Raw genomic sequence first — 12,026 nt, forward strand, 5'->3', positions numbered from 1 at the left:
GAGTACTGAAGTTCCTTATTGACTACAGTCCGTGTATTCGTTTCTTTCTTTCTTTTTTTTTAATCTACGAAACTTGAGGGTTCCGAGGTTAAGGAAGTTGATCGAAATTGCTTTTGCCATTGAAGTATTTCTTGGAGAACTTGACTTTTGAACCTGGATCGATTCCTTTGAGCTGAGGTTTGATGAGTGGTGAAGGGGTTTGGCCCAGCTGTTATTTTCTTTGGTAAGTACATGTTTCGTAATTCTCTTGGGTTTGTTGGTTACGTTTTTATTTGCCTTTAAATTCTACTTGTTAATTGATTTTGTCCATAGGATCGACTTAGGCAGCCGAGAATTTTGGTTAAATTGTTAGTCTTTCTTTCATTAGATTTTTGACTGGTTAAATTTCGTTTTGTTATTTAAATATATTTTATATTTTCGTAAGCAATTGAATCCACCTCGATTAGGATCATTAGCCTTTGGAAACGAATTCGACTAACGATTTAATTTGCCATTTGTTTTTTGGGAACTTTGATCATTGCGTGATTTACGAGAATTTGACCGGAGAATTTTGTTTCGTACTGATATAGGAAGATCCGTACTCCATTTGCAGGTATTCAACTAAATGAAATTTGAGTAAATTCCTAATTTGTGAAAGAATTTTGTGTATAATAGTTTTAATGAAACTGTGTAATTGGTCAATTGAATATTAATTATCAGACCGTAATTATCAGAACTTGCTAGTCATTTTATTATTCAAGTTCAAAAAAATTGTTGCTGTTAAAGTCATGAAAATTATTGTTATTGAGTGAATTTTTTCTAAATTTGTTAAATAAATTGTTTACTCATTGGAATTATTAATCTTTCTGAATTTTCAAATATCTTTAATAATAATCGTCGTCTGGAATATATATTAGTATTTAGAATAAGATTATTTACTGACTTCAAGTGTATAACATTCAAGGAATCTTAGCGAATTGCGCCCTGCAACACCGAATTTTCACGACGGGATTTTTTGCCTTATTGGAAGTTAAATTTCCGATTGTTGATTAACGGCTGTAAGGTGCGCTACAGGGTCTAGAATTTCTGACTGAAGTCCGATTTTCATGCGGTTTGTGGCAAATTATCAAGGAAGGATGGAAGATTTATGGGATTATGTTTACTGGTTTAAATTCATCCGGGGTAATATTGTCCACGCTTCAAGGAAAACAGCAAATATTCCCCAGTGTACCTTACAATTCGAATGAAGTTTTGGATTTTTGAAGCGAAACTGCAGAATACAAATTAAGTGTTAATGAGAATACAAATTGTTAGTGGTAACACCCATAAATCACATGTAACCCCCATAAGTCGGTTTCTTGCGACAAACGACTAAGAGATTTCTTGGGCAACCTAAGGAGTCGATAGCTGACATTTTCCACAACACCCGCCTGAGGATTCCGATGCTTCCCTATCTCACAAGGAACGGAGATGAACGTGTCATCCGGGGGTCGTGGTGGCTCAGTGGTAGAGCGTTCATCTCTGGTGCTTGGGGTCCCGGGTTCAGTCCCAGCCCCCGCCAAGTGAACTTTATGGTGGACAAACACCGTGTGTGTGGGTTACCTCGGTTTTCTTCCTTTTCCTCCCACTTTCTTCATTCTATCATTTCATTCATTACTCATCATCACTGTCTCCTTTAGCCTCACCGGCATAACCGTGGGACGTAAAACTCAAAGATTTCATTTCAAATGAACGTGTCATCCGGACATCCTAATCAAACCTAGTTCATTCGACAAACATAACAAAGATGTGTTCATGCACAAAAAAATAGGTGCCATGGACAACGTAGTAAGTCCCTGGGGACCATTAACCCTGTTATCTGGTTGGTGCAAAAATAATTGCGTGTTTGGAGATCAACATTAAATCAGTATATCTCAGCTTAGAATGAAGTGTATTAATCAAAATAAGAACTATTACAATCTATGCATTTTTGCCAACAAGAAAAAAGTAAATTTATTCCGGCAGCGTAGAAGTCTGGAGTTTTAGAAGCGATGAAGTCTTTGAAGGCCGTTTTATCTGCTGTTTGGTTATTAAAGACCTTTTGTTACAAGAAGGTGCCTGAAAAAGTGGTAGTCGGTTGGCGAGAGGTCTTGGGAGTACGAGGGGTATGGTAGAGTTCATACCCCAATTCGGACAACTTCTGCGCAATCATTTTTGAAACATGCTGTCTGTCATTGTCATGGAGCATAATTGCTCATTTGCAATTGAAAAATGCTGGACATAACTGTTGCAGCTTTTGGTGCATTCTGTCGAGTTCCTGACAATACTTTGCTGATGTGATGGTTTCGCCAGGATTCAAGAAGTTATAGTGAATAATTCCACGTGCCGTAACCAAAACCTTCTTTGGATCCAGCTTAGATTTAGGAGGGTGTTTTGGTGCTTCTTCTTTGTCCTGCTACTGCGCGAGACGCCGTCAGTTGCCGTATAAAAGTCATTTTTCGTCCAAGGTTGCAATGCGATCTAGAAATCGATCATTTTTGTTGCGAATAAGAAGTGTGGCGTATACTTCGTATTGGCGAAGTTTTTGGTTTTCTTTCAGCTCATGAGGCACCCATTTGTAGAGCTTCTTTGTTTTCCCATTAAGTGCAAATGTTGAAAAACTCTTAAATTATCAACATGTTGTTCTCTTGCAACTTCTTGCGTTGTTTTGCATGAGTTCGCTTCAATAATATCCCCTCAATTGGTTGTTGTCAATCGCAACAGGACATCCACGACCCTCCTCATCTTCAAAGCTCTCGCTTCCTTAGCGAAATTTTTGGAACCAATGTTGAATTGTACGTTCGCTGACAGTCCCCTGGCCAAATGCTTGTGGATATTGCCTGCAATTTTTGTTGCTTTTCATCCCAGTTTGAACTCATACAATAAAATCGTTAGAATTTGCTTTCTGTCCATTATTGGTTGGAGAGCCCGAAAGACACTAAGAAAAACCTTGCATCAGTAGAGCGAAATGCGCTCTTTACAATGGTATATTACATGAATATAATTGAATAACACTTTATTTCTACATATGTCTCAAAGTTTGCAATAGGAAAAACCACAGTTATTTTTGTACCAACCAGATAGTATAAAGAAAATCGTAGACTCGCAGTGAAATAGCTATTGCATCAACACTGTTCATTAGAAAGTCATGTTTTATATAGTTCATTCTCTTCAGCATGAGACAAGCTTTCGAGAGGTGCTATGTATTGGGGGTCCTTAACGGTAAAATTCCCTACAGAAATCCTTCCCATCAACTTTGGACCCCTCTGGAGTGACCTCAGGCAAAAGCACGCAATCCAAATGTATCTCGAAAAATACTATAGGGGATAAGAAATGTGTGTACCAAGTATTGTACTGATACACAGAATAGGTATAAGGAGAAAGCGTGTATTGGTATACAAGCTATACCTATACGCGTTCATTTTTCTACTTTTTCTTTGACATTAATTTTTCTTCCATAAAATTTTTACTATATTTTTGTTGGAAAGTAATCTTTTCGATTTATGAGACAAAAGTCATATAAATATACACCAATTAACGTACTATCTGATACATTTGTATATTTTCTATACTTAAAAGAAGTAACAATTTCTACAAAGTATTGATTATGTAGTACTGAGCATTTTTGCTACTACTGTAGGTGCTGATTGGTACACTCTGTCTCAAAATTGATTTTAAGCAATTATAAGATGCTTAATGATTTTTAAAGTATAAAATTCTGCGACATACCCTATGGGAGTGTGCGATATACCAGTGTGTCGTGAACATCAGTCGGAAACTAATGATATAATGAATCAAAATGCCTGCCAATAGAACATTCTGGCATTCTCTAGTTCAATCAACAGATCGGGCAAGATGCTTTGGAGTAACTCATTTTCATCGTCCAAGAATACTACAAATTCATCAACAATCTGATCATGGTATTGACTTTCGCCGCTTTTCACCGCATATTACTTTGCAGAATGCTCAGTGAACTGTTTCGGGGCTATTGCTGTTTCTGTGGTACTGTTAGAAATGAAATGAAATAACATATTAAGTCCTACAGTTATGCCGGCTAGAGTAAAGGAGACAGTGGTTATGAGAATTGAATGAAAATTGTGGAATGAAGAAAGTGGAAGGAAACTGCAGTACCCAAGAAAAACCACGCATACGGTGTTTGCCCGCCACAATGCTCACTTGCCGCTAGTTGGGGTATTATTATTAGAAGATCCAAATTCGTTGCTCCAAAATGTATAGCGTCATCTATTGATTGATCTTGAGAAGTCCGGATTAGTTTCTTGGCATTTAGAGACTAAATTCTGACACTTTATATCAGGCCCGCAACTAGGGTTTCTGTCACCCGAGGCAAACACACAATTCGGCGCCCCCCCCCCCAAGGTTTAGTCGAAAAGTATCACTTATGGATTGCAACTGTAAATAACATTCTTAATGAAACCAGTTATATCGATTTTTAAGTACTTTAACCCTCCAATACGCGCGCGGGTTACCATTGTAGCCCAGCGTTTTTATTTTCCTTGCCGCAAAGTAATTCGAGATGATAACTCAAAGGGTGTCTGTGTACCTTTCTATCAACTATCATTCTGCGTGTTTAGGGTGTGGTGAAACGTAAAATCGAAAGGATCTCATTGTTATTCTGCTTGAAAGTTTCATGGGCTACATCTGTAGCCCGCGCGACTATTGATGTCACGGGTGTTCCAAAGCGTCAAAGTTTTTTCATTATAGTTTGAGTGTTGATCAGATGGTCAATGAGTTTGCAAAATGCCAATTCTGATGAGAAATGTTTTTAAAACCAATATTTACAATCCAAAATCATTGAGAACATAACAATGCAACAATGAAAAGCTTATTTTTATTTCTGTAAATTTTTCGGTGTAATCCTTTGATGTGGAGAAAAGAAGAAAACTTTCCATCAACAATGAAGCACACAAGAACTCCACACTACATTGTTATGTGTACCTCTCGAACTTGAGCACTTTCTGTACCTTTTGGGCAAATTTCTGTATACTTTCTCTTTCTGTATATATGCACCTCTAAGGTGCACACAAGTGATAGAAAAAACTGATTCGAGCAAAGCATCTCTCTTTACAGTGCATTAACTAGAAAGTTCATTAAATATGAAAGAAATTGCTTCATAAAATATTAATAAATAGATCAAGATATTTAGATTTAATATATAGTAAATATTATACATTATACACGATTAATGTAAAAAAATGATTGAAATTAACAATAAAGCATAATAAAGCATAAGTTGGACTGATAGATAACAATTCAAAATGCCTCGAAAAGCTCTCAAGCAAAACTAATAGATAAAGCTTCATACAGCCTTCACTCGCAAAATCTCTTGGTAGGCGTACAAGAAACAATTAAATACACCGAGGCGTGTAAATTATCTTTTCCGCCACAAAACTGCCCTCTAGTTTAAAAACATTACAGCAATTGCGTAACATTACAGGGGGCGCGTCTGAGCTAAACTCTTCAACCACCAGCAAGCAACAAAAATCGGGAACTTTTCGCCCCCGCCCCTATTGATAACAGCGTTTTAAACTTCAGAGCTGTTCTCAATGGAATTATACAAACAAACAGCTCCTTGTGGTAGGAAAAGGAAAGGGGGACGGATTCTCTGTGGTCGCCCAAGGGAACAAATGCATGCAATATTAGGTTTTTAATGTATGACATTACACCTATAGTAAATATAATCAAATATATATAATCAACGAAAAGAGGTCCCATGGAAAAGGCCAAGTAAACTTTTGATTTCTTTTAACCTCTAGAATAAGTTCCTCAAGGGAAAGGGTGCGATTTTTAAAACAATTGATATATCTTCTTTCCGGCGCCCCCTCCAACCACGCGCCCGGGGCACGTGCCCCCTCTTCCCCCCCTAGTTGCGGCCCTGCTTTATATGGGTGTCTGTGCTGTAAAGAGAAAGTAAATACAGAATCCGTCGTTGGTCGTTAGCACGAGAGCCGACGAAGCAGGACTTGTTGGTCCTTTGCTGCTGAAAGGGACGTTAAACTCAAAAACAACTCACAGGACTTGTTGCTGTAGGTGTTCTTCCCGATCTTCCTTTGTGAATATCTCAAATCGTTCCATGCGCCTCAAACTTGTCAACAATGCGTTTGATTGTTAGGCGGGTTGCTGGTTCAGTACATAATTTATAATTTAATACTTATGCTATACTTCGATGGCATTCTCAAACCTGACAAAACACTTCAAAACGTACTTACGCTGTTCAAACGTCAAGCATGCTCTTGTCATTTTCTTATCTCACTAACCGTGCTGACAGTACTGACATCTGTTGAGCGAAAACCCGCACTACAACATAATTTTAACTGAAAACAACTGACAATGCCAGTACCCTGATACAGGATGACAAAAAGCAGTGGTGTATTTAGGGGGGCTTCCGGGCTTAACCCCCCCCCCCCCGAATTCTAACTTACTATAGTAAAGTATATGAAATATCTTGCAGAATTTTCACATTTTCAGTCAAAGCCCCCCCCCCGAAAGTTACCAAAGCCCCTCCCGAAACAAAATCTTAAATACGCCACTGACAAAGAGTATATACATTTTTTTTGGTGGACTCTGTATAAGGCTTTACTTTTGGATAGTCCTTTTTAACGCCTTGTAAAAACCACTGCGTGATATTAATAACCAAAGATGACCAAGTCTAACCAATATTCCACTTATAGCTGCTCGTTCTCATTTCTAAGTAATACCCGTCGGACATTTTCAAAATATAAAAATATTTTTTTTTACTGAAACTACACTAACTTGTCACACTACATACAAGGATAAAAGTGAGGGGCAACACGGGAGCGCTTTTTCCGAACTCCTAAAAAAAATCTGTGGCGACCCTACACTTCCTAAAAATTACAATGGGTAAACATAATCACAGGGACGGCATGACGTCATGCATTCCCCTATCTTTCAAGATCCACTTTTAACCCTAACTACATATAAATATCACAACCATCCTTTGTTATTAATTTAAGAGCCTGCCTTACTAAAAATAACACAAAATTTACAATTTTTCTTTTGCTTGTTTATTCATAAATGAAAGGAGATAATGATATGTAACTTGCCACAATCAGAGATAATGTTGTTCTAAAACAGAAAATATGAACCTGAAGAATTTTCAATGTTGCCATCCATAGAAATTACAGTGTTGGCAGAATAACAATTTCCCTAAAATCTAAGTTAAGGCAGCGACTAGAGAAACGATCTCAACTGCATTTGATTACGTATTATGTTGTTTTGGTTTGATGTGAACTACTTTTTAAATAGCATTATTATTTAGTTTTAATAATTGTATGTTAAAACTATTTTGTTTATTACAAACTAAATACAACTATTATTTAAAAAGTAGTTCAAGGAAACCAAAACAACATGATACGTAATCAAATGCAGTTGAGTTCGTTCCTCTAGTCGCTGCATTAACTTAGATTTTAGGGAAATTGTTATTCTGGCAACACTGTAATTTCTATGGATGGCAACACTGTAATTTCTATGGATGGCAACACTTTAATTTCTATGGATGGCAACACTGAAAATTCTTCAGGTTCATATTTTCTGTTGTAGTACATTATCTATGATTGTGGTATGTTTCATTTTATTATGTCCTTTCACTTATGAAAAACAAGCAAAAGAAATTTGTAAATTTTGTGTTATTTTTAGTAAGGCAGGCTCTTAACACTCATCAATATAGTAAATGCAATTTGATTTTATATGCAATTTCAGTTCAGAGGACATTGCAAGAAAAGACGGAAATTCGTATGATTTTGTCATGACATGTTATACAATTTAATAATTTAATGAGACAAACCAATGGCGAGGTTTACTTACGTTCAGTGGCGTATTTACGATTTTGTTTCGGGAGGGGTTTTGCTAACTTTCGGGGGGGGGCTTTGCCTGAAAATGTGAAAATTCTGCAAGATATTTCATATGCTTTACTATAGTAAGTAAGATTTTGGGGGGAGCTTAAGCCCGGAAGCTCCCCCCCTAAATACGCCACTGCTTACGTTACAATAGCTCTTCATTAACTACTTATATCTCAGATACGCATTTGCATCGATTAGATCGGTGACGGGCAAACTTTGAAAGGAAAGGACCAAAGAAAATATATTAAGCAGGCCAATTTAATTTATTTAAAAAAAAAAAAAGAATGGCATATTTTATAAACATTTTTGCACTACTAAACTCTATTGTTGAATGAAGTTTTTCATAATCTGGTTCGAACTGGAATACACTGATTCTGAGAAGTGGACTTAAATGATCATACTCTTAACCGTATTTTTTTTTACTATTATTAACTATTAATCCCGTTCAAAGAAAACAATAGTAACATTTTTTTGAGACAAATCAATACAAGTAATCAATACAACCTGATGTAATTCCTCGTAAAAGTATATTTTCATCTCTCTTTCAGTGCACCCTCGTAGCTGAAGATTAGCATACGCATCTTTGGCGTGGGAGACCCGGCTTCGATTCCCGACGGGGGTTTTATGTGGTTTGGATTCCATGTTAAGCTATACGTCCACGTCAGTATTGCCAGATTGGGCTACAAGTAGTGGATTAGGCGATTGTTAAAGTGTATTTGCTATCAAAATATCAAATTGGGCGACACACTACTTTATGGGCTACTTTTAACTATCTGTTGGCTATGACTCTTAAGAATACGCGACTTTTTTTTTATTTTCATGTATAAAAACACAAATCATTATTAGTTTTATATAATACAATAAAGATTTTCTTGTTGAATATTCGACTCTGAATGAACAGTAGTAGTTTTACTCAGATTAACATTTTTGACACTAATTCAATTTTTTAAAAATACCTTTTAATCTTCAAATCTGACAATAGTAGACTTCCCTTGACTTTGTGCTGTTGCAGTATCGCTGATTGTGTTGTTGTCTCAGTTAAGGTTGCTGTAAAGGGACAAAAGTTTGCCAGTAGATGTCACTACAGTCTTCGTATCTCTCTCATGTATTTTTTTTTTTTACCTTTTACGAAAATTTACAATTCCTCTTACAAATTTCGATCTAGAGACTTCCAACTTTTGGAGAAGGGACTTCATAACCTATCGAAGGGAACAATCCGTGCCGATTTCTTATTTTGAATTTTCTTCATTCTTGAAAGAGTTATATTGTTAAACGTTTGGATATCCCTTTCAATAAACAAGCCATTTCAACAATGAAGAAAATTTTAAATAAAAAATCGGCACGGATTGTTGCCTCCGATAGGTTATGAAGTTCCGTTTCTAAAAATTTGAAATCTCTAAATTGAAATTTGTAAGAGAAATCTTGAATTTTCGTGAAAGGTAAAAAAATACATGACAGAGATACGAAGATTGTAGTGACATCTATCGGCAAAACTTGTCCCTTTAAAATAACCTTAATGTCTAGGCCTAATATTTGAAGGGTGCTATGAACGGAACTATGAAGGAAACGTGAACATTGCAAATTATGTTGTTTATTGTATTGTCCATATTAACAAAATGAGTAAGTAGTGTAAGTATAATAAAACTTCAGAAATTCATGGTTTGGAGATAAAGATTTTAGCGAATAAATTAAATAAGCCAGGAATATCAGTAAAAAAAAAAACGTACTGTAAATTTTGTAAAATGTATCTCAGAGCCCATAAAACTGATATCCCATAAATATGTATGACCAGGCCAGTAGCCAGCCCAAAAATTTAGGGGGGAGCGGCAGAAGTTAGGGGGAGCCCGATCTAACCATAATATAGTTCATCACCATATTATATAGAGTTCATTTCCAAGCCTACCGTCAAAATTTTAGGTGGGCCGGCTTCCCCCAGGCCCCCCCTAGATGTGGGCCTGTGTATCACCTTGGAAATCAGGAAGGTCACTCGTTTTATACTAACGCGGTCTGCTTAGTTCAATACACAATGTTGTTCTACTACTTCTCACATAGTACGAAATCCACCCAAACATATTACCGCCAACAGCCAGGAACTGCGGTCGCCACCTGACCGTTGTCAACCCAGATATCTGACTATTTTATAGCTCCAAGTGTTTCCATTAGATCGATAAGGTTCTGTACATATATTATCAGTAGAAGTATTTAGTTGCAAAATTCTTCATTTTTATGTTTGGACTACGCTTAGTTGAAATCCGCTTCTTTTGATGCACATACTTTTTAATCTTCAGATCTGGCAACACTGCTAAACGTCTCATATAGTCTCACTGCTGAAAGGGACGCTAAATTGAAAATCAAATCTTATCTGTTTCAAAGATATTTTTCTTCCAAAACTTCTTTCTATGTATTTTCGATATTTTTCACTTTTTATTGGTATTTTCACATGAATATATTAAATGATTAACTGTAAGAAACGGCAATGTGCCTTATTACCGCACTTAAAGTAAGAGTTAATAAATAAATAAATAAATAAATAAATAAATAAATAAATGTATATGATGGACCTGGTTCTCACCAATGGTGATAACTGATTCCTGAGTTCTCTGATTAAGGTCCACTTGTCCGTATTCCATTACCATAAACTAGATTCTGCACATACTTCTGGAGAAAAAAGTCCATGGCAGTAACTTTCGGTGAATGAGAGAGCCACTAATTCGACCTAACATTTTACTTGGAAAAAACATTTACATGGCATCTCCAGTGAGGTAGTGCACCATCTTGTTTGAAGAAGACGTTTGGCTGAAGGTCTTTCAACAATAGAGTCACTGAACTTACTGAAATGTCAAGACACATAGTCTAGCTGAAAACAAAACTGGCCAAAGAACTACGATACACCGCACATTAATACAATCCAGTACCAGTTCATGAAATACATGAGTGTGTCACAAAACCTTTGAAATTCAATTTCTGATTTGCATGGATGGAGGAAATGATATTGTCACTGAAAATTGTAGTCTGTTACACTTCTTCAAGTCTGGTAAAGATCCTCACCACACAGTACATATGGAAATTCCAGGAACTTAAAAAAACATAATTGTATTTTCTAATTATTGAAAAGTTTCCTTTGAAATGATGTTAAAACTTCATTTTCAGTGCTCTCGCTTCTTGAACGTATTTGCTCCAGTAGGCAATATTAAATATAAGAAAGGCGATAGGAAACAGAATGATGGACACCAGATCCAAGGCTTCTTTCCCTTGACGCTGAAGATTTTTGCAGACTTTCTTAATATTTCCTTGTATCGATGCATTATTTTCTTTTCGAGAAATATAGGCCTCCTAGTGAAAAAAAAAGAAAACACAGTTATTAGTGTTAAATTTATTTTCTATCTATACGACATACATTAAATATGTTCAATTAAGTAGCACCAGATCGTACCAAATACCTATACGAGTAATGAAATCTTGAATGAGTACTTTCTATGAGCAAGAACATAGTATGGTTGTACGACAACTACACAACATTTCTCATTTAATATAAAAAACTTTCTTTTTCTAAATTGGATTAGGTAAACTTTGTTTCTGATTGGAATTAATTTAATGATGCTACGTTTGTTGTTTCAATGTATTAAAAATATCTGCTTCCCACATAATAGCCAGTACGCCAATGAGTAAGCAAAATATAAATAGCTAGACGTTTTAAATTTGAACGTGGTCATTAAAAACATTAATGAGTAAGCAAACTATAAATAGCTAGACGTTTTAAATTTGAACGTGGTCATTAGAAACGCCACTGAGTAAGCAAACTATAAATAGCTAGACGTTTTAAATTTGAACGTGGTCATTAGAAACGCCACTGAGTAAGCAAACTATAAATAGCTAGACGTTTTAAATTTGAACGTGGTCATTAGAAACGCCACTGAGTAAGCAAACTATAAATAGCTAGACGTTTTAAATTTGAACGTGGTCATTAGAAACGCCACTGAGTAAGCAAACTATAAATAGCTAGACGTTTTAAATTTGAACGTGGTCATTAGAAACGCCACTGAGTAAGCAAACTATAAATAGCTAGACGTTTTAAATTTGAACGTGGTCATTAGAAACGCCACTGAGTAAGCAAACTATAAATAGCTAGACGTTTTAATTTGAACGTGGTCA

The 12,026-nt window shown here is 36.0% G+C and overlaps 1 protein-coding gene across 1 annotated transcript in view; it reads right to left on the reverse strand.

Moving 5' to 3' along the window:
- Positions 1 to 10,421: 10,421 nt before the first annotated feature.
- Positions 10,422 to 12,026, reverse strand: part of LOC145681426 (glutamate-gated chloride channel alpha-like) — a 130,832-nt gene continuing 129,227 nt past the window's right edge. The window contains exon 9 of the mRNA XM_081753072.1: positions 10,422 to 11,207. Coding sequence (XP_081609198.1) covers positions 11,007 to 11,207 — 201 coding nt within the window. The 3' untranslated portion in view covers positions 10,422 to 11,006. The remainder of the gene's footprint in view (positions 11,208 to 12,026) is intronic.

Source organism: Thermobia domestica, chromosome 3, assembly GCF_964235325.1.
Source record: "Thermobia domestica chromosome 3, izTheDome1.hap1.1, whole genome shotgun sequence".
NCBI classification, from domain to species: domain Eukaryota; kingdom Metazoa; phylum Arthropoda; class Insecta; order Zygentoma; family Lepismatidae; genus Thermobia; species Thermobia domestica.